Genomic DNA, 27,689 nt, shown 5'->3' with positions numbered 1-27,689 from the left:
CTGACCAAGCTGTCCGAGTGACTGACCAAGCTGTCCGAGTGACTGACCAAGCTGTCCGAGTGACTGACCAAGCTGTCCGAGTGACTGACCAAGCTGTCCGAGTGACTGACCAAGCTGTCCGAGTGACTGACCAAGCTGTCCGAGTGACTGACCAAGCTGTCCGAGTGACTGACCAAGCTGTCCGAGTGACTGACCAAGCTGTCCGAGTGATTGACCAAGCTGTCCGAGTGATTGACCAGGCTGTCCGAGTGACTGACCAGGCTGTCCGAGCTGCTAATCAAGCTGACGGCGGACACGTGATTGGATCGTGCCCCAAATTTAGGCTGCGGCTTTGCGGCCTACTTGCGACTGGCTGTCCGAGCTGCTAATCGAGCTGTTTACCAGGCTGTTTGAGCTGCTGACCGGGTGACAGAGCAGGGAATGGGCGTCCGCCCCCCCCCCCCTCAGAGGGGTGGACATATGGACTGCCTGGCGCCCCCCTTGAACCAGGGGGCGCCGTAGGGGAATTGTGTGGGGAGTACTCTGCGTGCGCGTGTGCATCACGGCAGGCCCCCTCTTCCCCTTTATAGGGGTCTATGTCCTTTTGTCATTTATGGTGGGCGACCCTTAGGTCTAATAGGGTTTTTTTTGTGGAACTTTAGCCGTCGTCTCCTTGGGGGTCTGTGGTCGGCGACCTCCCCTGCTTGTTATGTTCTCAGGGTGAGCTTAGCATATAGCGACTCTACTGGGTCTGCATCCATGCACTTAGAGTGCTCTGCGATTTATTATTATTATACAGGATTTATATAGTGCCAACAGTTTGCGCAGCGCTTAACAAAATGAAGGCAGACATTAGTTACAATACAATTTGGAACAAGAGGAATCAGAGGGCCCTGCTCGTTAGAGCTTACAATCTAAAAGGAAGGGTCAATTGATACAAAAGGTAATAGCTGTGGGGGGGATAAGCCGATGGAGAAAGTGAAAGTGTATTAGTAGCTGGATAGGCTACTTTTTTTTTTTTTTTTTTTACTGCACATGCGCATGCAAGGGCGCTGGTCAATGCACTGACTGTATCGGTGCAGAACATTTTTAACATGGGGGCGCTAGTCCCCTTGGGGCCCGCAGATCCCCTAAAAGCGGCAAAGGTACTCCCTTTCTTCCGCCTACTATGACAAAATTGTCGCGAGTCAGTGGAGTTGTTCTAAGCGTAATAATGGTAACCACGCATGGTGTGGCTAAAAAGCTGGTCTGCGGACCAGGCTTCTAAAAAGGCTCTATCAGATCTCCCCTTTACGGAGGACCGTCTATTTGGGTCTTTGTTGGATGAACTGATCAAAGGACTCATGTGGTCAGAGTACTCTTCTTCCTCTATGCGCTAAGGGCAAGTTACTTTGTAATAGATGGGGCCCTTATTTTTCAGCACACAGGCGGCCCATTCGTGCCTTCGGCACGTAGAGAAAGGACCTAAGCCATTTAGGTCATCTGGGGGTTTCTGAGAAGACGTGGTCAGGTAACCAGAGAACAGGCCACTCCAGATCTTAGTTTTAGTTACCGTACATATAGTTACATAGTAGTTGGCCAAGCTTTACTAATCAGTGTGCGCCTGCTTTCTCTGGGCACTGCTCTCCCTCAGCAGCCTTGTGCTTGTCTCAAGCTAAAGTGGAGACTGTTCTACCCAGGAAAGTTGACTGTGGATGAAGTATTTAACAGGCTTTGTAAGCACACTACTAAAAGTTATATTTAAAAAGCCAGTTATAAAGCATTACTCTTTTCTAACTGGCTTTGCAGTGGTAACAAAGCCAGTTGTAAAGCATTATCCTCAGACCCAGTTATAAAGGAGTTTTGCTTAATAACTGGCTTTGTGAGTATTACTTTATTTAATTTGTGAGTAAAGCCTAGTACACACCGGCTAAATGTCAGCTGGCTTCAGCCTGTGTGTATTGCAGCCAGTCAATTTGGCTTCTGTCGAAGGGTCATGATCAAAAAATGTCTGCCAACCAGCTCCCGATCATCGCTCTTAGTCAATGGCTGAGAGCACTGACTGGACTGTTCTGGTGGGGGGGCTGTCTCCCTTTCAGAACACAATAGCTCAGCAGGGGAGATCACTGTACTAACATCGGATTGTTAGTACAGCGGCTCCAACCTGAGCAGTCAGTTTAGTGGTGTGTACGAGGCTTAATGCTTTATAACTGGCTTTTCAGTATTCACAAAGCCATTTACTAAGCATTACTCGCAGAGCCAGTTATAAAGGAGTTTTGCTTAATAACTGGCTTTGTAAGCACTCCATTGTATCTGGATTTGTAAGTCATGCTTTATAGTTGGCTTTGTAACCACTACTTTGGAAATTTTAAAAGGGAACTGCACTTTTTTTAACAGGGTTTGGTAACTTTTTTTTCTTCTAAAGTAGTATGTCCCAAACCCTGTTCTAAGGCTACATTTGCACATGCGTATAGGCACAATGCAAATGGCAGGGACAGAAATCTGCTGATTCCTACTGTTTTTGACACCTCTGAGTGGCTAGCTGCATTGCTTTTTGTGTGTTCTGAAGGTTCAGGAGTTGGAGCTGATCTGAGGTGTGAAGATGCAGGAATTGGGGTGATCTGAGGTGTAAAGGTGCAGGAATTGGGGGGATCTCAGGTATGATGGTGCAGGAACTGGGGCTGATCTGAGGTTTGACGGTGCATGAATTGGGGCTGATCTGAGGTGTGAAGTTGCAGGAATTGGGGCTGATCTGAGGTGTGAATGTGCAGGAATTGGGTTGATCTGAGGTGTGAAGGTGCAGGAATTGGGGTGATCTGAGGTGTGAAGGTTCAATAATTGGTGCTGGTCTGAGGTGTGAAGGTGCAGGAATTGGGGCTGATCTGTGGTGTGAAGGTGCAAAACTCATTGTTTAAAGCATTTATTTTATAAAGATTCCTTTTCCCAGTGAAGTTGACAGTTTTTTTTTATAAAAGTATCTGGCACTCTCAATTTCTTGAAAACATTTGAAAACTGAAGTTAAAGTTAGACAAAAAACAGGATCATTAGGCAGCTCTGATCTAAATTGTCAGATTAAACTAAAAAAGGTACTGTAATGGAATCCACACATCTAGAAACCTCAAATTCCATCACCAACTGCCCCTGCAAAGCCCCCCTGATCTGCTCAGTCTAAAATGCCTGGGCCTATTTTTTTGTCCCAGTCCAGGCCTGTTTGGGATGTTATCCCAGAAGGTGGCGTTTTTGGTGACACTCACTTTTGCGTGCAGGGTGTCTGAGCGGACGGCATTGTCTTGTCGTTCACCTTACTTGGAGGTTCACAGAGATGAGGTGTTTCTTCTGCACTCTGTCGTTCCTTCCAAAGGTTGCCTCTGATTTTCATTTGAATGAAGACATTGTGTTGCCTTCCCTGTGTCCCTGGCCAAAACATCCTAAGGAAATTGCCTTGCATTCCTTGGATGTGGTTCGGGCAATTAGGGTGTACCTGGCAGCTACGGAGTCTTTTAGGAAGTCAGACTCACTATTTGTGCTCACGGACTAACCTCGGAAGGGGTTGTCCGCTTCTGCTGCAACCATTTCCAGATGGATCAGGCAGACAGTGTTTCAAGCCTATTCAAGTAATGGTGGTCAGGTTCCTCCTCACCCTGCTACGGCGCACTCTACTAGGTGTGCCTCCTGGGCCTTCCGTCATCAGGTTCCAGACATCAGTGATGCAGGTTTGCAAGGCGGCTATCTGGTCGTCTTTACACACCTTTACAAAATTTTATAAAGTAGATGTGTTGGCATCTGCAGAAGCTTCTTTTGGCCGCAAGGTTTCGCAGGCTGCTGTTTAGAGGACCTGGTCCTCTTTGAGGGTGTATTGTTTTTTTTTTTTTTGGTGAGCTCCAGTTGTTCTGGGTTGAGCCCCATGTTACCTGGTTGGCTATGGTTTAGCCTTGGGGAATTTATTTCTGCAGTTCCCACCCCTCATGTTTAACACTGCTTTGGGACATCCCAATGGTTAGGAAGATCAGGAGCTGTGTCCATCAATGAACGATAGAGAAAATGGGATTTCTCTATCATTCACTGACGGACACAGCTCCATGTCTTCTTAGACCCTTGGGCTTATGCTACTCTCTTCAGAAGTAGGAATAGGCAGAAACAATTTGGCTACACCCCTGAGGCAGCTCCAGGGGGTATAAAATCACTTCCTGCTATAGGATTTCAGTTTTTTTCTGCCTAGTCAGGAGTAAGGACCTGGCTCCCTGCTGTGATCTGCGTTCCTGGCATTTTTTCTTCTTCAAGTGGAATTTTTTCTTTTCCTTTTTGTTATTTTCTGTTCCTGTGTGTACTACAGTCAATTCTGTTCCTGTGTGAACTAGAATCAACAGCCAGACTGAGCGACGCACTGGATATCATAGATCCTTACGGCCTTCCCAGTCATGCCTGGGAACGTGACCCAACTTTTAGCTCCACCCTAAGTTGGCCGCGACATAGCCCCACTGGGCAGGGGGCTTGCCAGGGAATGAAACACCTCGCAAGGTCGCATAGCCCTGGTCACGACAACGGTCACGACCAGAGTCGCAGCGTTCATCTGACCGCAGTACCCCCATCCAAAGATGGCACGGTGGACTGCCTCAAGTGATGCCCGCTTAATTCAACCTGCCCCATCCCTCTCCCTTAGTCCCCTTTGGTGTGCACGGGTGTTTCTGGGTGGGGGTGTTAGGTGCTTGCGCTGGAGGGTGGTGGGAGTGTGCCGCTGGCGGCTTCTTTTAGGGGTGCCTGAATTTATTGCTGTCCAGGGGGGGTCCCTGGGGGGCTTCCCCCTGGTGGACTACAAATTTCCTGGGGTCCCGGGTCCCGAGTGGGGCCACCGTTTTGCCGTGGATGGCTGTAGTCAGCCTCGGCGGCCTTTTATGTGTAGCCCAGCAGCCATGTTTTTGAAGTTTCCCATTGCAGGCTATGCGTCGGCCATTTTCTAAAAAGTCCACTGCGGTGACGTGTGGCAGAGGCCTTTAGTGACAAGTTCAGGGCTTCCTTTTCTTTTCTGATCACATCGTGGCAGGCTGTTTGGCGCTCTAGATCCAGCTCTGGGTGTATGGTGGTGAGTCCCTGTGGGGTATACAGTCCTTCCTCAGCTATAAACAGTGCTGCAGGTGCGCTGATCCTTGTGGTACCTCAGCGTTTTTTTTTCTTCTTTTGTGCACAGTGCGGCTCTTATTTATCCATGGAGTCCCTGGAACGTGTCATGGATATCACCACCTAACCACTCTTTGAAGCTGCGGGACCCTCTGGGTTTCAGTCGGCCTTGGCGGCCATGACTGCGGCCCTGCAGTCACATCTATCAACGGTTGATATGGCCCTGCAAAGGAAGCCTAGCAAGAAGCGCCCCCCGCCTTCACCTGTATCCTCTGCCTCAAAGTCTGAGGTGGATTTGGCTGCTACGGACGCGAGTTAACCCACTGGATCTGCATCCACTGCAGCCGCACATGAAAAGGCACTGGTGGAGGCACTGATTGTGTCAGTGCAGAAAACTTTAAAGTTGGAGGACTCCAGTGCAGTTTGGCACCCGCAGATCTTCCAAGGTGACTAAGGTGTTCCCTTTTCCTGCCTATTTTGATGAGATTGTTGCTAGTCAGTGGTGATCCCCGAAATAGATGGTTGGAATACCTAAGCGTTTCTCTAGGAGATATCTCTTTGATGAGTCTCTCCTGAAGAAGCTGAGGGTTCCACCGTCGGTGGACTCTCTGGTTTTTAGGTTAGATAAGGCCACACTTATACCGGTGGAGGATTCTCCATCCTTTAAGGATCCTGTGGACAAGCGAGCTGAGGCTCTGGTTCGATACCTTTTCACCGTTCAATTTTGAGGCTGGTGTTTGCGATCACCTTGGTATCCTAGACCTTAAGGGAATAAGAAAAATGTTTTCGCCAGGATCTGGAAGGGGATCAAAATCCTCCTGAGCTGGCGGAGCTGGCAGAACAGTTGATTCAGGGGCTACAGTACATTTGTGATGCATCTTTGGCTGCGGCCCCTTTGGCTGGCAGAGTATCTATGACGGCGGTGATCCTTCAACCCATAATTTGGTTGAAGTACTGGTCGGCCAACCAAGCTTCTAAAAAGGTGCTGACTGATCTACCTTTTGTAGGTGACCGTTTGTTCGGTGCCTCTATGGAGGAGATCATTTGGGGCCTTACGGGGAGGTAAGAGTACTTTACTTCCGCAGGTTGCTAATGGCAAGGAACCTTGTCGTAAACGTAGTCCTTTTTTTCTCGGCTCACAAGCGGCCCTTTCGTCTGTCTGGATCACAGGAAAAGGGTTCAAGATCCACCCGTACTTTCGCAGGAGGCTCCATGAGACCCTGGAATGGTAAGTCAAAAGCGGGCCCTGTTAGTTCCGCAGACAAGCCTTCCTTACCCGTATCAGAGGTAGGGGATGTCTTTGTTTCTTTCCGGACCCGTGGACCCTGCTCGTCCAGGACAAATGGGTCCACAAATTGGTTCGGTCACAAGATCATGTTTTGGTCCTTGCCTCCGGCAAGGTTCTTTCCTTCCAACGTACGCCTGTCTCCCGATCGGCTGCAGGGCCTCTATGGGGCAGTGCAGGACCTGTTGGCACAAGGAGCCATTGTGCCAGTTCCAGAGTCGGAATGTTTTCAAGGCTTTTATTAAAATCTGTTTACCGTTCCCAGGAAGGAAGGCAAGGTCTACCCGTTCTTGGACCTCAAGGCTCTGTACCACTTTGTGCGGGTTCAGAAATTTCGGATGGAGTCCATTTTCACGGTAATAGCAATGCTTCATCAAGGGGATCTTTTGGCCTCTATCGATATCAAGGACACTTACCTTCATATTCCAATATATGTTGGGCACCAGCGTTTTCTTCGCTTTGCCGTAGGCGAGGAGCACTATCAATTCGTGGTGTTACCCTTTGGTCTCGCTTCAGCGGCTCTAGAAGTTGATCTGGAGATTACTGTGCAAACTCTACAAGAGTTCGGATGGACGTTGAATTTTCAGAAATTGGCTCTGACTCCTTCCACCAAACTGGACTACTTGGGTCTGACGTTGGATTCAGCCTCGGCCTGGGTGTTTCTTCCAAAGGTGAAACTACTGAAGTTGCAGAATGCGATTTGGCTCCTGTTCAACCGTCGGTCGTCACTCAGGACTTGCATGCAAGTGCAGGGTCTGATGGTCTCCAACTTCGAGGCAGTTCCGTTTGCTCAGTTCCATACCAGACCTCTGCAAAGAGAGATTCTTGCCAAATGGAACAAGGATCCACAGTCGCTGGACGATCTGATCCTGTTGAGCCGGGTTAGGAGTGGGTCTGTGATATGGTGGTTCCACTCTCCGGCGCGTCGCCTGGGGAAGTCCTTTCTTTCCCTGTATTGGACAGCGATTTCCACAGATGCCAGTCTGTCCGGTGGGGAGGTGTCTTGGGAGTATACTTGGCTCAAGGTGTTTGGACTCGAGAGGAGTCCTGTCTGCTGATCAACATCCTGGATATTCAGACGATCAAGCTTTGTCCCAGTGGACAGATAATCTGCAGGGATGCCCGGTGAGGATACAATCGGACAATGCTACGGCTGTGGCATATATACACAAAAAGTATGTGAACCCTTTGGAATGATATGGATTTCTGCACAAATTGGTCATAAAATGTTATCTGATCATCATCTAAGTCACAATAATAGACAATCAGAGCCGGTTCACACTGGGGCGACTAAGTCGCCTGACAAGTCTCCGTGGGTCGCCTGCCATAGATTAGCACAGGACCCGTTTTAATAGGAGCGACACAAGTCGCTCCGACTTAGAAAAAGGGTCCTGTACTACTTTGGAGCGACCTGCATTGACTTCAATGATATGAAGTCCGTGCATGTCGCTCCGAGGTCGCGGTGCGCGCTGTGCACCGTGACTTCACAGGTCGCCCCGGCAAGTCGGATCGCCTCAGTGTGAACCGGCTCTTACAGTCTGCTTAAACTAATAACACACAAAGAATGAAATGTTGCCATGTTTTTATTGAACACACCATGTAAACATTCACAGTGCAGGTGGAAAAAGTATGTGAACTCTTGGATTTAATAACCTCCTTTGGCAGCAATAACTTCAACCAAACGTTTCCTGTAGTTGCAGATCAGATGTGCACAACAGTCAGGAGTAATTCTTGACCATTCCTCTTTACAGAACTGTTTCAGTTCAGCAATATTTTTGGGATGTCTGGTGTGAATCGCTTTCTTGAGGTCATGCCACAGCATCTCAATCAGGTTGAGGTCAGGACTCTGACTGGGCCACTTCAGAAGGTGTATTTTCTTCTGTTTAAGCCATTCTGTTGTTGATTTACTTCTATGCTTTCGGTCATTGTCCTGTTGCAACACCCTTCTTCTGTTGAGTTTCAGCTGGTAGACAGATGGCCTTAAGTTCTCCTGCAAAATGTCTTGATAAACTTGGGAATTCATTTTTCCTTCAATGATAGCAATCCGTCCAAGCCCTGACGCAGCAAAGCAGCCCCAAACCATGATGCCCCCACCACCATACTTCACAGTTGGGATGAGGTTTTGATGTTGGTGTGCTGTGCCTCTTTTTCGCCACACATAGTGTTGTGTGTTTCTTCCAAACAACTCAACTTTGGTTTCATCTGTCCACAGAATATTTTGCCAGTACTGCTGTGGAACATCCAGGTGCTCTTGTGCAAACTGTAAATGTGCAGCAATGTTTTGTTTGGACAGCAGTGGCTTCCTCTGTGGTATGGTACGTATTGTAGATTCGCTGACAGGGATGTAAGCATTTGTTAGCATTTGCCAGTGACTTTTGTAAGTCTTTAGCTGACACCCTAGGATTCTTCTTCACCTCATTGAGCAGTCTGCGCTGTGCTCTTGCAGTCATCTTTACAGGACGGCCACTCCTAGGGAGAGTAGCAGCAGTGCTGAACTTTCTCCATTTATAGACAATTTGTCTTACAATGGACTGATGAACAGCAAGGCTTTTGGAGATACTTTTATAACCCTTTCCAGGTTTATGCAAGTCAACAATTCTTAATTGTAGGTCTTTTGAGAGCTCTTTTGTAGGCTGCGGTTGCAGAGGCTCCAGCCTCTTGAAGGTGTATTTTTTCCTGGTGGTGAGCTCCAGTTGTTCCTGGTTGAGCTACTGTTTTACCTGGTTGGCTATGTTTAGCCCTTGTTGGGAATATGTGTTGCTGTTTTTTTCCCATCCCTCATATTGACACTGCTTTGGGACAACCCAAGGGTCTAAGAAGAAATGGAGCTGTGTCCGTCAGTGAACGAAAGAGAAAAATTGATTTTTGTCTTACCGTAAAATCCTTTTCGCTGAGGTTCACTGATGGACACAGCACCCACCCCTCTGTTGGGTTGAGTTGTGTATTCTTCTGACACTGCTTGTTATAAACTGAAGTCCTATAGCAGGAAGTGAGGGTATATCCCCCTGGGACTGCCTCAGGGGCGTAGCCAAAATTGTTTATGCCTAGTCCTACTCCTGAAGAGAGAGCAGCATAAGCCCAAGGGTCTAAGAAGACATGGAGCTGTGCCCGTCAGTGAACCTCAGAGCGAAAGATTTTACGGTAAGTCAAAAATACATTTTTTTCTTACCGTAAAATCCATTTTTCTGATGCTCATTGATGGACACAGCACCCACCCCTCTGTGGAGTTGGATTTCTTCTGACACTGCTTGTAACAAAACTGAGTGCCTATAGCTGAGAGTGGGAGTATACCCCCTGCAACTGCCCCTAGGCGTAGTCAAGCTTTTTTTTATGCCTAGTGTCCTAGTCCTGTAGGGGGCAGTTTAACCCAATTATTAAGACGATCAGGAGCTGTGTCTGTCAATGAACATCAGAGAAATGGATTTTACGGTAAGACAAAAATCCCATTTTCCCCTACACCCCCAATATATGATGGTATGAAATACTTAACTTTACATTACAGAGAGAAAAATGAACGTACAAACATAGGGGTAACCCCAAAAAGTTTAGTCCTCGTGGGTGCACTCTAATTACTCCCTCTGATATCCTTTCTAGTGACTATGATAATAATTAGGTACGCACATCCGATCTCTGGAAACAGAAGTTGTGGCTAAAAGCGGGCCAGATGGAAGAGGCTATTGGTTAAAGTTCCAAGGTTGCAATTACTCTACTGTAAAGTGAGAATCCTATTCTACGGTTGGAGTAGACATTATGTAATGTTACTGCTAACTAGGTTTTCGAAAGGTACATTGTGAGGTATGAGTCAGTCCATATGTAGTGTGATTTTCTTGGGCGTTAATTCTAATGCAATGGTTATGAGAAGATGATTCCTTCAAATTTTTTTTACGTTTTTGCATACTTTTTTGTGTTGACAAAAATGTTTAAAAAAAAATTACCTGGGAAAAAAAAAGGAAACACTACAGATATATCTGCGTAGATCAAGTTTCATGAATGGGGTTTACAACCACTTTATTTACTTTGTATGTTTGGGGTCATTGTCCTGCTGCAGAATAATTTCTGATGGTATGGCATGGTGGATAAGTGTCCTGCCTGTATTTCTCAGCATTGACACAATTGACTGGGCTATATATATATATATATATATATATATATATATATATAGATAGATAGATAGATAGATAGATAGATATAAATAGATATAACTAGATATATATATATTTACAGTGTATATACAATGCAGACCCATCTGACATGATGGCATTTTGCCCATGTTTACAGCCTGGCTTCCTATTAAAATATGTGCAAATAATCCTTTGAAAATCATTTGTGGTGTGAACCCTGTGCTCTGTTTGCCTCAGCTAAAAGGTTAGAAAAGGATCTGTTCCTTTATGCAAAATAAATCAAGAGGAACGTGATCTGCGTTCTCATGCAGTGCGATTTGTCAACACATTCATTTGAATGGGCTGCAAATCCCATCAGACCACACAGAAAGTAGTGCATGCACTACTTTTAAAAAAACACTCCATACCAAATTGCACAATCCTGCAGTACCATGCGGTCTGGTGTTGGCAAATGCAATGCATTTGGGGTGCCATGACACTGTATTGACACTTGCAGCAAATCACAAAGGTAGTGCGTTTGGAAATAGTATTGGAAACATGCATGAAATACGCCTTTCCCGCACTGTGTTCTGGTGTGAACTGGCCCTTAAGGGAACTCAAAGCTTTATCAAGATATAATTTTATATATAGTCATGTAGCTAAAGTAGCCAGTTGCCATGTCTGTTCATACAGTTACTTAAAAAGGGGCGTTACATATAGATATAGGTAATCCTCTCTTTTACAAACTAATTTTACTTTTGCTTACCTTTAGCTCTTGCCAGCATCCCTGCAGATTGCAGCAGAGGAAGATGTTGAATTTCGGAAGGGGCTTCCTCTAGACTATTCTGAGTACATGGGCGTACAAAATGCAGACTTGGTAAGCAAGATTGGGTCACTTACTCACTGTATGAGTTTATTTATAATTTACCGAATACTTTCTTCAGCAGATAAACAGTAATTTGATTACTTATTTCCCAGATGCCTTTAGACAAATCTCTTCACATGGGAAAATAGAAATAGTTATTTAGCCACTTGGTTGTCACTGTGGGTCTCTAAAAACAACAAAGTGGCGGGCCCTAATTATTGCATTATTGTTTATAAACACCACTGCAAGAAAAACCTTTGGTTGGCCAGTTTATCGGTTAGTCCCGGTTCACACTTGTGCGATGCGGGAAGGCTGCGAATTCGCAGCCTGTTCCCGCATCGCAAACGCACATCTGGCAGTTCACACTGCCATATGCGATACGTAGGGGGTGTCAATTAAATGTTAACAACACCCCCAGTTTGATCGCATATCGCAGTGCGATCTGACAGAGTTCGCACAGGATCGGATCGCACAAGTGTGAACCACTGTGCGATCCGATCCTGATGCGGCTGGAAAAAAGGGTCCTGTGCGTCTTTTGTGCGGGTGCAGTGCGAATTTCAGCCATACAAAGTGTATGGCTGAATTCGCATCTGCACATCCGATAGCATGTAATGAAGGAGCAGTGCGCTCCGAATTGCATGCGATCGCCGCACTCGCAAGAGAGTGAACCGGCCTGCTTGTGAATCAAGCCATCCTTGGTTGGTTCAATGGCGCCGTGCAGGTGTACCATATGACTCTTAGACCAATAACAGCCTTCTCCTTTCTCGCACAATGTAAAAAGGAGATGAAAGAGGACCTAATGAATGAGACATCCATTTGTTCCAGATCACTGTACAATTTTTGGCAACAGCAGATTTAGGCTGCATTTACACCTGGGAGATTTAAATCGCGGGCAGAATTAATGGCACCTAAAAACACGTTGCAAGAGAAATCTCGCAATGGTGGCAAACTGCATTGCATGAAGCTTGTCGCCCAAAAAAAATTCAGGAGCTACTTTTGGATGACAAGCTTCATGCAATACAGTTTGGTGCAATTGTAGCGCGATTTATTGCGGCAGAACCACACCACATTTTTAGGTGCCATTTATATTTATGTCATCTGAAATTTGCGTTGTGCAATTTGTCATTTTACCACAGCGTTTTGATATCGGTTCTGTCTGCGATTCAAAATGCCCAGGTGTGAATGCAGCCTTAAGTACATTTTTATTTTATTCCTTTAACCTCCTCTCCTGTAAGTACTTACATAGGTTGAAAAAAAAAAAATACACCAGTCCATCTAGTTCAACCAATACAAAAAAATGAAATTGAAAATTTCCATATACAGAATCCTGTGCGCACAGTTGATCGCGGGGAAAGCAAAAAAAAAAAAACCTGATAAAGCATTGTACAACTTGCACCACAGGAGGTGTTATTATTTATAAATGTTATGTTTTTTTGCATTTAAGAATGTATCCAGCTCTTTGTTTTTTTTTTTTAAATATCTACTGAGCCAGCCAACATACATCTAATATTATGGTATCCATACTGAGCTATATAATAACCCTTCACCTCCCTTATACTGCACCTTAACTCCCACCTGTGCATCCCCCCTCTATATGACCTGTATTGTAACACCTTCACCACCACCTCCCTCTGTGTATGACCTGTCTTGTGTACCATTACCGAGCTCCATGACATAACCAGTTCAATGTCAGCATGTTTCTTCATTTCCAAATATACTTTGACAATAAATGAGATCACCCTGTGGTGCCTACTTTCCAAATTTGGGTCGTTTTGGGGGTGTTCACACTGTCCTGGCATTTATGCTTTAACAGAGTATGGGAAACCATTTGTTTTCTTTTTTCAAATTTGTGGTTGTTAAATTACCACCAAAATAAAGCTCTAACCGTCTCAAAAATGATAGAAAATTAATTTAGGTACAGTGTTGCGTGATGAAATTGTTTCAGACAGAGTATGACATTCTTCTACTTTACCTCTTTCTCTGTTTCTTTGTAAAAAAAAAAAAAACTCATTTTTTGACAGGGTGCTTAGTTTCCCCACGCTAGCAGCTTGTGTCTTCCCTGCTTTATGGCTTTCACAACTTTTTGCCAGATTTATTGAATGCATTCATGCTGTGGGCAAACTTTCAGTAGATTTGACTATGGCAGTAATGACTCCTATTGCTACTTTTCATGATGTTAGCTATTCACTGTAATATATTATTATTGTTGTTATAATAGAACCAGTATTAGTTTAGTGACTGAATTATGGAATACTTTTCATACTGTCACTCTTAATAAAGAATTTAATAAAAAGTACCACTGCGCTGAAAACAGAAATATTCTGGTACTGAAAAGGTAGTAGAGGCTGGTACTCAAGTGGTTAAAAGGCTAGCTGTGCAAGGTCTGTGTTTGCTGTGCAGAAATCTGGTTCTGAGCATCAGTTTCTTTCAGATTGTTTTAGTGGTCCTAGCATTTTTGCCTTTTAAACTGAATTTTTTTAATTTATTATTTTTCTGTTCCTGCGTGAACTGCAATCAAGTCTGTTCCAGTAAGAACTACAATCAACTGCTGGACTGGGCGATGCACTGGATATCCTAGATCCTTACAGTCTTCCCAGTCCAGCCAGTGAGCACGACCCGACCGCAGTTCTGCTCTAGGTCGGCCGCGACATAGCCCTACTGGACAGGGGCTGGCCGGCGAGTAGTGTCCCCCCTGTGTCCTTCCTTTGCAAAATAGCGCCCCCCTCACTATTGGGCTCCCTCTGCAAAATACCTCACCTAGCCCCCCTCAGTCATCTCCCCCCCCCCCCCCACCCGGGTGGCCATGCTATATACATGCAATGGGGTGTCAAGCGGTGAGGGGAGGAGGGAGCGCGCCGCTGGCTGCTAAGTTCGCAAATTTCTGGGGGAATGGTTCTGATTGGGGGTTCCTGCCATGGCCCCCTCTTGCAGACAAAATGTACCTGGGGGTCCCGGGAGTCGCATAGGCGCCGCCATGTTGCTTTGGATGGCTGCCCTCAGTATCGACGGCCATGTTTGTGTAGCTCAGTGGCCATGTTTGGTAGTTTCCCATTGTTTTCAATGCAAGGCCATTTTCTTGTAGTCCGTGGAGCGGTTAATCGGCGGTGGGCCTATAGTGTCAATGACTGCATTTCCTCTTCCTCTCTGATCGTCACACAGCATGCAGGTTGGCGCTCTGTGTCCCTCCGGAGTCAGTGGTGGTGAGTTCCTTGTGGGTGTACAAGCTCCCTCTTTTTGCTATAGCAGTGTGTTTTGGCACGCTGGGACCTATGGTGCCACTGGTGAAGCGGTGGGGGAATTTTCACAGCGATTTTTTTTTTTCTACATTTGCTGGCAGTCCCCAGGTTAACCAAGGAGCTCCTGGAGCACGTTTCACTACCTGACCCACTCTCAGAAGCTGCGGGACCCTCTGGGTCTCCATCCACCCTGGAGGCCCTGCAGTCCCTGGTGTCCAAAGTTCATATATGGCCCTTCAAAATAGCAAAAAAAGCACCCCCCCCCCCACCTTCACCTGCATCCTCTGTCTTCTCAGATTCTAAAGTCGATTTGGTCGCCGTGGACGCGGGGTCTGCGTCCACGCACCCTGGGTGCTCTGATAGTGAGGATGATTCCTCTTCCACTACAGCCGCGCATGAAAAGGCGCTAGTGGATGCACTGATTGTATCAGTGCGGGAAACTTTAAAATAGGAGGAGAATACAACTAATGCTGCGTTGGCTGCGCCAGTACATTTTGGTACCCCCAGGCCAGCCAAGACAACTAAGGTATTCCCCTTTCCCCGCCTATTTTGCCAATATTGTCACTAGTCATTGGGGTTCCCCAGAACGCAAGGTCGGGTAGCTAAGCTTTTCGCTAGGAGGTATCCTTTTAAAGAGTCCTTTGAAAAGAAACTGACAGTTCTGCCGGAGGTGGATTCCATAGAAACATAGAATGTGTCGGCAGATAAGAACCATTTGGCCCATCTAGTCTGCCCAATATATCTGAATCCTATGAATAGTCCCTGGCCCTATCTTATATGAAGGATAGCCTTATGCCTATCCCATGCATGCTTAAACTCCTTCACTGTATTTGCAGCTACCACTTCTGCAGGTAGGTTATTCCATGCATCCACTACTCTCTCAGTAAAGTAATACTTCCTCATATTACTTTTAAACCTTTGCCCCTCTAATTTAAAACTGTGTCCTCTTGTGGTAGTTTTTCTTCTTTTAAATATGCTCTCCTCCTTTACCGAGTTGATTCCCTTTATGTATTTAAAAGTTTCTATCATATCCCCTCTGTCTCTTCTTTCTTCCAAGCTATACATGTTAAGGTCCTTTAACCTTTCCTGGTAAGTTTTTTCCTGCAATCCATGTACTAGTTTAGTAGCTCTTCTCTGAACTCTAGATTATCTATATCCTTCCGGAGATACTGTATGTCCTCCAGTACTGCGCACAATACTCCAAGCGAGGTCTCACCAGTGTTCTGTACAGCGGCATAAGCACTTCTCTCTTTCTACTGCTTATACCTCTCCCTATACATCCAAGCATTCTGCTGGCATTTCGTGCTGCTCTATTACATTGTCTTCCCACCTTTAAGTCTTCTGAAATAATTACTCCTAAATCCCTTTCCTCAGATACTGAGGTCAGGACTGTGTCAAATATTCTATATTCTGCCCTTGGGTTTTTACGCCCCAGGTGCATTATCTTGCACTTATCCACATTAAATTTCAGTTGCCAGAGTTCTGACCATTCTTCTAGTTTTCCTAAATCCTTTTCCATTTGGCGTTTCCCTCCAGGAACATCAACCCTGTTACATATCTTTGTGTCATCAGCAAAAAGACAAACCTTACCATCAAGGCCTTTTGCAATATCACTTATGAAGATATTAAACAAAATTGGTCCCAGTACAGATCCCTGAGGTACCCCACTGGTAACATGACCTTGTTCTGAATGTTCTCCATTGACTACAACCCTCTGTTGTCTGTCACTCAGCCACTGCCTAATCCACTCAACAATATGGGAGTCCATGCTCAATGACTGCAGTTTATTGATAAGTCTTCTATGTGGGACAGTGTCAAAAGCCTTACTAAAATCTAGATATGAAATGTCTACTGCACCTCCACCGTCTATTATTTTAGTCACCCAGTCAAAAAAATCTATAAGATTTGTTTGACATGATCTCCCTGAAGTAAAACCATGTTGTTTTTCATCTTGCAATCCATGGGATTTAAGATGTTCCACAATCCTATCCTTTAATAGGGTTTCCATTAATTTGCCTACTATTGATGTCAGACTCACTGGTCTATAGTTGCTCGATTCCTCCCTACTACCTTTCTTGTGAATGGGCACGACATTTGCCAATTTCCAATCTTCCTGGACGACTCCTGTTACTAATGATTGGTTAAATAAATCTGTTAATGGTTTTGCCAGCTCACCACTAAGCTCTTTTAATAATTTTGGGTGTATCTCATCAGGACCCTGTGACTTATTTGTCTTCACTTTAGACAGCAATCTTAGAACGTCTTCCTCTGTAAAGACACATGCATCAAACGATTCATTAGTCATCCTTTCAAGTGGAGGTCCTTCTCCTTCTTTTTCTTCTGTAAAAACTGAACAGAAGTATTCATTAAGGCAGTCGGCTAGCCCTTTATTCTCTTCTACATACCTTCCGTCCTTTGTTTTTAATTTAGTTATTCCTTGTTTTAATTTCCTTTTTTCATTTATATATCTGAAGAATGTCTTATCCCCCTTTTTCATAGACTGAGCTAGTTTTTCTTCTGCCTGCGCTTTAGAAGTTCTTATAACTTGCTTGGCCTCTTTCTGCCTAATCTTGTAGATTTCCTTATCTTCATTGCTCTGGGGTTTTTTTTTATTTACAAAATGCTAGCTTTTTATTTTTAATGATTTGGGCCACTTCTGCTGAGTACCACAGTGGTCTCTTCCTTTTTTGCTTTCCCAGGTTTCCAAGTTAAATAAAGCCACATTTCTACTGGTGGAGGACTCTGGTCCAATACCTTTTAACCGTGGCTGGTTCAATTTTTGAGGCCGGTGTTTGCCATAACCTTAGTCTCCCAGACCTTAACGGAATGGGCAAATGGGCTTCTGCACCAGGATTTGGATGGGGGTCAGCATCCTCCTGAGCTCTCGGGAACTGGTATGCCAGTTAGTACAGGACGTGCAGTATATCTGTGATGCCTCTCTGGAAGCTGCCCTTTTAGCCTGCAGGGTGTCCGTGATGGCAGTGACCCTTCAGTCATGATTTGACTGAAATGCTGGTCTTCAGACCAGGCTTCCAAAAAGGTGCTGACCGATCTCCCCTTTGTAGAAGATCACCTGTTTGGAGCTTCCATGTAAGAGATCATTAAAGGTCTTACGGGAGGTAAGAGTAACTCTACTTCCACAGGTTACCAAGGGCAAAGAGCCTTGTCGCAAGAGTGGTCCTCCTCGACCCTTTCGTCCCACAAGATCACAGGACAGGGGATCAAAATCCGCCCTTAACTTTGCAGGAGGTTCCAAGCGACCCTGGTCTGATGTGCCAAAAGCGGATTCCGCTGGTCCCGCTAACAAGTCCACTTCTGCCTGAAGGGGCGCCCTCACCCGTATCTGGGGTGGGTGCACATCTTCGCTTCTTTCCAGACCCGTGGACCTCCTTGATTCAAGACAAAAATGGGTCTACGAGTTGATTCGGTCAGGTTACAAGATCAAGTTTCGGTCCTTGTCTCCAGCAAGGTTCTTTCCTGCCAACTTGCGTCTCTCTTCGGATCGTCTGTGAGGCCTTCTCGGGTCGGTACAGGATTTGCTCTCACAAAGAGTCATTGTACCAGTTCCAGAGTCAGAATGTTTTCAGGGGTTTTAGTCAAACCTATTTACTGTTCCAAGAAAGGAAGGCAAGGTCTGTCCAATCCTGGATCTCAAGGCCTTGAACTGATTTGTGCGGGTTCAGAAATTTCGGATGGAGTCCATTCACATGGTAGTGGCATCCCTTCATCAAGGAGATTTCCGGACCTCTAACGATATCAAGGACGCCCTTCATATCCCAACATATGTCGGGCATCAGCGTTTTCTTTGCTTTGCAGTAGGCGAGCACCCCTTTAACTCGTGGCGTTACCCTTTGGTCTTGCCTCAGCTCCTCGGGTGTTCACAAAAGTGTTAGCTATCCTAAGGAAGCGGGGGATTGCGGGACCGGGGTACCTCGACTACCTCCTTCTGTGAGCAGAATCTCCCACTGCCTTAAAAGACCATCTGGATATCACTGTGCGAACTTTGCAAGAGTTCGGCTAGAAACTGAATTTTCAAAAATCTGCTCTGATTCCGTCCAACAAACAGGACTACCTGGGTCAGACTCTGGATTCAGCCTCAGCCCGGGTGTTTCTCCTGGAGAAAAAAACTCCAGAAGTTGCAGGATGCGATTTGGCTCCTTTTATCCAATCGGCGGTCATCTCTCAGGACTTGCATGCAAGTGCTGGGCTTGATGATATCCACCTTTGAGGCAGTTCCGTTTGCTTAGTTCCATACCAGGCCTCTGCAAAAGGAGAATCTTGCCAAATGGAACAAGAATCACAGTCTCTAGACAATCTGATCCTGTTGAGCGAGGGGGTCCTTGATATGGTGGCTCCACTCCCCGGCACTTCGACAGGGGAAATCCTTTCTCCCCCTGTGCTGGAAGGTGGTCACCATGGATGCCAGCTTGTCGGGTGGGGAGATGTCTTGGGCACGGTTCCGGCTCAGGGGGTTTGGACTCGGAAGGAGTCCAGTCTTCCTGTCAATATCCTGGAGATCGGGCTCTTCAATCGGACAGCGCCACGGTTGTGGCATATGTCAATCAAGGGGGCACCAAAAGTGCCCTAGTGGCCAGAAAAGTGGCTGGCATTCTAAGGTGGGCAGAAAGGTTTGTTCCAGCCCTCTCTGCTGTGCATATTCCAGGGGTGGAAAATAGGCATACCAGACTACCTCAGTTGGCAGGTGCTGGCTCAGGGAGAATGGTCTCCTTGTCCAGAGATGTTTCAACAACTGTGTCTCCTGTGGGGGACTCCCGATGAGGACCTGTTGGACTCTCGTCTCAACCGGAAGGTTCAGAGGTTTGTGGCAAGGTCTCGGGTTCCGCTGGCCGATGCCACAGAGGCTCTGGTGGCCCCTTGGGGCCTGTATCATCTGTTTGCCTTTCCTCCATTAAAACTGCTGAGGCTACTGCGCAGAATCAAGACAGAAGGGATTCCATTCATTCTGGTGGCTCCAGACTGGTCTCGCCGGTCTTGGTATGCAGATCTAGTAAGACTGGTCGCCGATTTCCCTTGGAGATTACCTGTCAGAGAAAATCTTTTGGCTCAGGGACCGATCTTCCATCCCGCTTTACGGTCGTTGGCTTTAACGGCTTGAATACTCAAAGTCAGGTGCTGAAGCACAGAGGTTTGTTGGAATCGGTAATTGCTACGCTGTTTAAAGCTAGAAAATCTACTTCTAGGAAGATTTATCATAGAGTCTGGAGGGCGTATATTACTTGGTGTAAGTCGATTCCTTTTCGGTGTCTCGTCTTTTGGAGTTTTTCCAAAGAGGTGTAGATCAGTGTTTGGCCCTGGGCACCATCAAGGGCCAGATTTCCGTCTTGGCTTTTTTCTTCCAACACCTGTTGGCCACAAATTCTTTGGTTCACACTTTTGTTCAGTGGGTACGCCACTTGGCTCCCCCGGTAAGGTCTCTGTTGCCTCCATGGGACCTTAATCTGGTAATGTCGGGTCTTCATAAATCGCCTTTTGAAAACACCCTCTGCTTACTTGACACAGAAGGTGGCCTTCTTGGTGGCTATTACTTCTGCACGCAGGGTGTCAGAGGTGGGTGTGTTGTCTGTCACCTTACCTGGTGGTTCACAAAGTGGCGCTATGTCCCTGTCAGTTGTTTCTTCCTAAGGTCGTTTCTGGTTTCCACTTGAATGAAGACATTGTGTTGCCTTCCTTGTGTCCTATGCATCCTAAAGAGATTGCCTTACATTCCTTGGATGTGGTTCCGGCAATCAGGGTGTACCTGGCAGCGACTGAGCCGTTTCACAAATCGGATTCCTTGTTTGTCCTTTTGGAGGGTTCTCGTAAGGTGCAGGACCCTTCTGCTGCAACCATTTCCAGGTGGATCAGACAGACGGTGGTGCAGACCTATTCCATTAAGGGTCAGGTTCCTCCTTTCCCAGTTAAGGCACATTCTACGAGGGCCCTTTGTGCCTCCTGAGCCTTCCGTCATCAGGCATTGGTGGTCCAGGTTTGCAAGGCGGCCACTTGGTCGTCTGTGCACATTTTCACAAAATTTTACAAGGTGGATGTATTTGCATCTGTGGATGCTGCTTTTGGCTGCAAGGTTTTGCAGGCCGCTGTTGGGAGTGGCTTTAGCCTCTTGAGGGTGTCATTTTTTTGACAGGTGAGCTCCAGTTGTTTCTGGTGGAGCTCCTGTGTTACCTGGTTGGCTACGTTTAGCCTTTTTGGGGAAGTATGTTTATTGCTGTGTTTTTTCCCCACCCCTCATGTTGACACTGCTTTGAGATGTCCCAAGGGTCAAAGAAGATATGGAGCTGTGTCCATAAATGAACGAAAGAGAAAACTGGATTTTTGTACAATCCTTTTCTCTGATGTTTGTTGACGGACACAGCATCCACCCCTCTGTTGAGTTGGATTATGTATTCTTCTGACACTGCTTGTTACAAAACTGAAGTCCTATAATAGGAAGTTGGAGTATACCCCCTAGGACTGCCCTATAGGTGTAGTCAGTTCTTTTCCGCCCAGTGTCCTACTCCTGTATGGGGCAGCATAACCCAAGGGTCAAAGAAGATAAGGAGCTGTGTCTGTCAATGAAAATCAGGGAAAATAATTTTACAGTAAGACCAAAATCCAGTTTTTTCACTAATCCAGAGAAAAAGCTTCTGCTATTTGTATCAACCTTGGCAGTGTTGGGAAGAATTGCTATAAAACAAATTTGTTTAAGATTGTTTATAGGCGAAATCCACCTTTTGCACCATGTAACATGGTTCAAGTGGAACCCCTCTACCCCCGACAGCATGTGGGGGTTCTTCTGCTTTGCAGCAGCTGTCATTTTTTTAAATTGGTGCGACTGTTCAGGGCTCCACAGAACAAGTTAAAATGCTGAGGAATTCAGTCCTGTGTCAATAGATGAAGTTGTGTGCACTTCACACTCTGTCCCTACCTTCAACATGAGGGAGCATCGTCCCACCATTGCCCCTATTGGCAAAAGATGCGTGGTTCTACCTCTGTTACAGTAGTTTTTGCTGCCGCCTACGATGAGCTGGTCACCACTACCTATTTGAACATCTACTACTCTCAGCAGCTAGTTCATGAGTACCCAAGGTGTTTACCTGGTATACTCGAAGATGTTCCAGTTTGCAGAGCAACATGTCATGGTTACATAGTTAAGGTTGAAAAAAAAAACCACCGGTCCATCCATGCAATAGATTTAGTAAATATAAACTGCTAAATACCTTGTTTCATCAGCAGTATATAGCAGTCTTGTGACTTCTATCAGTGTCCGGTTAAAGCTTGTAGGAGTAGGAGTTTTTATACTGCTCTAGCTGTCCTATGAGAATGCAGACCCCTGATACACTGTGCTGATCACATGCACTCTTCCAAGAAAAAATAAAAAAACAAAACTCTAACCTCTATACTATCAAGAGATGAATTGGGGACACTGGAAGAAGGTGAGGATCAGAGGAAACCGGATTAACAGCCTTTTTATACAGTGCAGAGGATTAACCCCTTGGGTTCCACAGTGAGTATAACAAGCATGCTTTTCTGCATATACACACTGATTTTATCATTGTGGGTTTAGTAACACTTTAAACTTTTTTTTCCCCCAATGATAGTCACCATTTAAAGAATATATGGCGATAATATCCACTTTGTAGTCATTCCCTATAACTGTGGTCCTCCAGCCCCCTTATTGGTTTTGTTACCCTTCTCTGGACTCTCTCCAGTTCAAGCACATCCTTTCTAAGGATTGGTGACCAAAACTAGATGACATAAGATGTGGCCTAACCGATTCGTCTGAGGAAGGAGCTCTATATGCATGCTCCGAAACGCGTTACATCATATCCGGGAAGGCTTGCGGTTCACCGCTGCCTCTGCTTGATCCAGCTCCCCTATCGGCGCTTCCTGTCATCGTCATCACCCAGCTGCTGGTCGTCCGGAAGGCGGACATACTGTGCGCAGGAAGAGATCCAGGAGCCATGGAAAAAACATCCCCATGTGAGTCTACATTTATGTCATGCTAATAAATTTTATGCTACACTCAGCGGCGCCTGTTTTTTCTTCTCTGTTAATCAGAGTTTTGTAAACCGGTAGAATTATAGTTTTATATCTTAAATACCCTTTTTTAATGCATGGTAATAGCCTAGCATCCTTGCTAGCTGCAGCTTGGCATTGAATGCTGTTGCCAAGTCTGTCATCCAGTAGGATCCCCAGATCCTTTTCCTTCCCTTATTCCCCCTAGGGTTCTCTTAAAGCAGCGGTCCCCAAACATTTCGGCACCAGGGACCAGTTTAGTGGCAGTCAATCTTTCCAGGGACTGGGGGGGGGTAGGGGGCATATATATGGATTCAGTCCACAGCTGTGCCACAGTATCCTCAGTTCCCTTTCCCATCACAGCCCCTTTTTGCATTACAGTGCTCCTTTATACTGCAGACCCCTTTAAATTAACGTAACAAGGATTTCACTGTAAAGGGACACTGTGATATAAAGGGGATGACACTGTAATGCCTCCTGTGCAGAGTCCTGCCTTTCATAGGGCAGAGGCAGTTATCAGCCTGTGTCCTCTCCTGCATCTCCCGCCCAGCCGCGGATGTAATCTTAGCAGGGGCCAGAAGGAGCTGCAGACCTGGATGGATGGCAGGAGCTGCCTTCTCATGGTAACAAGCGGGCGATTGCTCATGCTGTCCAGATCCCCAGCTACTCTCGACCCCTGCCCTGCTGAAAAGTTGACATCGGCAGCCGAGCGGGGGATGCTGGAGAGGACACAGGCTAAGAGGGATGGCCGTACAGCTGGAGGTAAGCAGCAAGCGTGGTCTATGATGGTCCTGTCTGGACCAGGGTCGCCTTTCACCTCCTGTGTGGCCCAGTCATCAACAGGTCAAAGACCGGTACGAGGCTTGGGGGTTCGGGACCCCGTCATAGTGTGTAACTTGCATTCATATTTTAAGCTCCCAAGTGCATTACTTTAAAATTTTCAACATTAAAACTCATCTTAAAGAAATGACTATCAAATATGAAGATAATTCATAAATAAAAATGGGGATTTAGTCCCACCATATGGCCATATCGTGCTCAAGCCCACCACTATGTCAAAGTACCCCATTGTCAGTGGGTCCTACACTATCCATAAAAAAAAGGATGAATGCAGCCTCTCTAACCCTTGGAGACAGCACTCCTTGCTGGGAGAGATGTGCTACTGCACTACAAAGGACTCCACCTATATCTACTTGATAGTGGACTCTGATAGAGTACAGGTGTGTGTGGGGGGTGGGGTGCTCAACCTCAGAAGTCTGGTCAGACCGAATACATAATAAGCAAGCAAAAAATTTGGGGGAGCACACCCTGAACATGTATTTCTAAAGCTGGTGCAGCTATGAACCAAGCGACATGCATATTAAAAAAGAATAGCACACACATGCAAAAGAAATTACTATCAAATATGAAGATAATCCATAAGTAAAAATGGGGATTTGGTCCCACCATATGGCCCTATCGTGCTCAAGCCCACCACTAAAGCCCCATACACACATGCAGATTATCTGCAGACTTTTGTCTGCAGACTTACCTTTTCTATGTAGTGCAAGGGCCTGCCGGATTGCATACAAATTGAAAGTGTTTAGGTTTGACCTCATATTATATGGTTTTGGTAAGTCTGCAGACAAAAGTCTGCAGATAATCTGCACGTGTGTACGGGGCATTAGTCAAAGTACCCCATTATCAGTGGGTCCTACACTATCCATAAAAAAGGATGAATCCAGTCTCTCTAACCCTTGGAGACAACACTCCTTGCTGGGAGAGATGTGCTACTGCACTACAAAGGACTCCTATATCTACTTGATATAGGAGACAAAGGACTCCTCCTATATCTACTTGAGTGGACTCTGATAGAGTACAGGTGTGTGTGGGGGGTGGGGTGGGGTGCTCAACCTCTTTAGAAATACATGTTCAGGGTGTGCTCCCCCAATTTTTTGCTTGTTTATTATGTATTCGGTCTGACCAGACTTCTGGGGTTGAGCACCCCACCCCCATGTAGACCATTTAGAAAATATGCCATTAATCACCACCCTCTGGACGAGCTTGCAGCCAGTTTTCTACCCTGGTACATACAATATCTTTAAGGCCAAAAGCCATTAATTTGTAAATGTCAGATCACAAACCTAGGAGGAGCTGTTCCGCCTAATCAAATCTTTGGCTCTCAATCCACTAACCGTTCCAGGGCAGCCTGCAGTGTTTCCTCCTAAGGACCTGACCCCTGGGATTTTTTCCCCTGCCTAGGTCCTTACATTCTTCAAAGTTGACTGCATCGTTAGAGTGTTGCCCCTTTAGTAAACCCAGTAAAGCCAGGATAATTTTACTGCATTTAGGATTGGGCAAAATTGCAATGTTGTTTTCTGACTGACTGCAGATGTCATGAGCGTACCTCAGTGCCTTCCCCTGCAGAATCATTGTCTGAATTTGCCTTAAACCTTGGTAGCCTCTAATCTTTTAATTGTGGAGTCTCTATCTGCTGAAGAGTCTGAAAAATCTTTGCAGGGTCACGTCTCTGAGTAGTCCCAAGCAGCCCTCCCAGGATGAGAGACCATTTTGGCTATTCTTGACGGGGTACATGCCAGTGTAAAGATGTAAATGCAGCGTGTAGCTTCTATTAGTGCTGCATGGACTAGTGGACTAGTCTGGGTCCCTTAGAGGCATTAGGGCCCTTAAAACCTTTTCCATGCACATGTGATTTTCAGAATTCTGTACATTGACTGAAAAACTCCTGATAACCTCATTAAACCTCCCAAACATTTTGAGATCCAATACCCATTTGAGGAGGCCTTTATTAAGAAGTGGGCTGTCATCATTATGTCTTGATAAAGCTTTCACTGTAAATCTCATGCCATTTTCCTGGCAGGGCTGTTTACTTGTATATATTATATATATATAATGTAGATAAATGTCAACTGCATGTCTAATGTGTCCTCAATTGCTTGCAAATAGTTAGCCATCATAATCCGAAACAAACCATCATATACAAAATTCCGACAGATTCTGTTGCATTGCTATCAAATTAGGCAGGTAGGTACAGGGTTTTGGTGGAAATAATACAAGTCTTCTGTTATTCCACCAGTTATAGAAATGGTTGGAAATTGTTTAATGTAAGCTTTGAAAAAGGCCCTAGCAATAAGCTTTAATGTTCCTGATATGCTTAATCTCCCATGTGAATGAGTCTGTTGGAAACTACATTTTTTGTTTGAGGAGAACAGATATGGCTATTATATAATGTTTAGTTGTATTGTATTTGTTTAAATTGTATCAGTAACACAGTGCCTAATTGAATAATTTCATAGTAATCAACAATACGGGTTTTTTCTTACATATTGTTACTTTTAAGTTAAATAAATCTGGGTTCTTTACGTATACAGTCAAATGGTTCAAATTTGTTCAAATAGTTTTGGTAGGAATGCTTGGTTTTGTACCTTGTTGTAATTGTAATTTTGAGATGTCTTAAACAGATCTGCTTAATTAGCTGGGGTGAGTTCTTATATGCTGTACTGATACAGTGATGTTTATCCTGTTACTTTCAAGGAGGATCCACGTAGAAATGCATTCATAGAGAAGGTTCACTCGCTGATGAAGAAGCTGACGGAGTATGCTCCAGTAGATGCTGCTGTAGATCAAAAGGCTAAGGCGTTTCTCCATGACTGTCTGCCTCCTGTACTTACTCCTGGTATGTGGGGAACTTTGTGAATTATAATAATGTGCAATCAAGAATCAACCAAGTAAAGAAAAATAATGGAAAAGGGATATCCTGGCTGGTTCCTCTGCCTAGTGTGCATATGTTCCTCAGCCCCATTCATTCTTATTGATGGTCTGTCTGTACTCTGCTGGAGGACTAGTGGTCATAATGAGTATGGACCATCTATTCAAGTGAATGGGACTGCGACTGGGGTGCTTTGAATGCAGAGCCCTTGTGGTGCCTGCTAGGGCAGGATGGAAAGGAATCCAAGATTTGAGGATAAAGGGTACAGCCATTCCTGCTACATTTAGATAATGGGGACTTTTTTTTTTTTTTTTTTTAAGGTCACTTTAGCTAAAGCTGGCCATAGATGGTGCACAGATTGCAGGAAATAAAATTGCTTGATTCCCCCATCAACACAATCAGTAGTGTTAAAGGAATCCCTCCCACAGGGCTATTATGTTCTCCAGTCTGGTGGGAGCCATCCTAGCCAGGAAAAAACACGGTGACTATTGCTAGTGGCTAAATATCTTTGGTCGGAATAAGCGAGAAAACCGGAAGTGACGCACCGGGACGGAGTTACCAAGTCCCGCAGCGAGATCTGAGGCTAGAAATAACTGTTTTAACTGTAAGTTACTGCATTTTTTGGAAATAAATATTCTTAAATACTACACCGTGATGGCCCCTATCTTTCATTGAGCCATAAGAGGAGGAGTACCTCGCTATATAACACGCAATCAAAAGGAGCCATAACCCCCCTGAAAGCCGGAGGCTATAAGAGAGGAGTGGAGGAAAGGCAGCCATCCAGGCATACATATTCAAAGCGTATACAAAGAGGTAATAAGGTGAGCAGTTGGCACACCTACACGTGTGACCACCGGAGAGCACCACTGAGCACTACCTTAAAGGTGGAGGAAGCCTTTGGCTGAAATAAGGACTTTTAAGGAATATATAAAAGGAAAACACCACGTATATGGACACTCTAGCACTAAATTGAATGCTGCTTATTGTCTATAAGCATACACTATGAAATATTGAGTTTGAATGCACCAATAATATTTGCACTAAGTGTATAAACGTACACTAGCACTGTTGGAATGCACTAGCACTTTATTTATACATCATGGCCATATTGGTCATTTTTGTGCACTTTAATTTTGAATCTACATCTGCAGTGATATATTTGGAAATATTTATTTATTTTGCACATTTATTTATTTATTCTTTGCATAATCTTGAATTCAACACATGAGCACTTTTTGTGAATAATTCACTTATTTGATACCTATAATGGTACAATATGTATGAGTACCCTATAAACTATTCTGTGATGTAGTATTGAATATATTAATACCTTGAATCGCAGTACAAAACCCCCTTATCTACAGATGAGGTCTTACTAATGATTTGTACTGGGGCAAAATTATATCTT

At 45.3% G+C, this 27,689-nt stretch overlaps 1 protein-coding gene across 2 annotated transcripts in view; it reads left to right on the top strand.

The window, feature by feature from the left end:
- RIOX1 (ribosomal oxygenase 1) overlaps positions 1–27,689 on the top strand; it is a 320,376-nt gene that overhangs the window by 214,766 nt on the left and 77,921 nt on the right. For both annotated transcript variants that reach the window (XR_014225073.1, XM_082251939.1), the window contains exons 10-11: positions 11,231–11,335; positions 26,107–26,248. Coding sequence is in view for 1 of the 2 variants with exons in the window: in XM_082251939.1 (XP_082108065.1) it covers positions 11,231–11,335; positions 26,107–26,248 (247 nt within the window). In the remaining variant the exon portion in view is untranslated. The remainder of the gene's footprint in view (positions 1–11,230; positions 11,336–26,106; positions 26,249–27,689) is intronic.

This window comes from Pelophylax lessonae, assembly GCF_965119305.1.
Source record: "Pelophylax lessonae genome assembly, chromosome: 3".
Classification (NCBI taxonomy): domain Eukaryota; kingdom Metazoa; phylum Chordata; class Amphibia; order Anura; family Ranidae; genus Pelophylax; species Pelophylax lessonae.
Note: the sequence above shows the minus strand (reverse complement) of the source record. Positions and strands in the feature narration are given on the sequence as shown.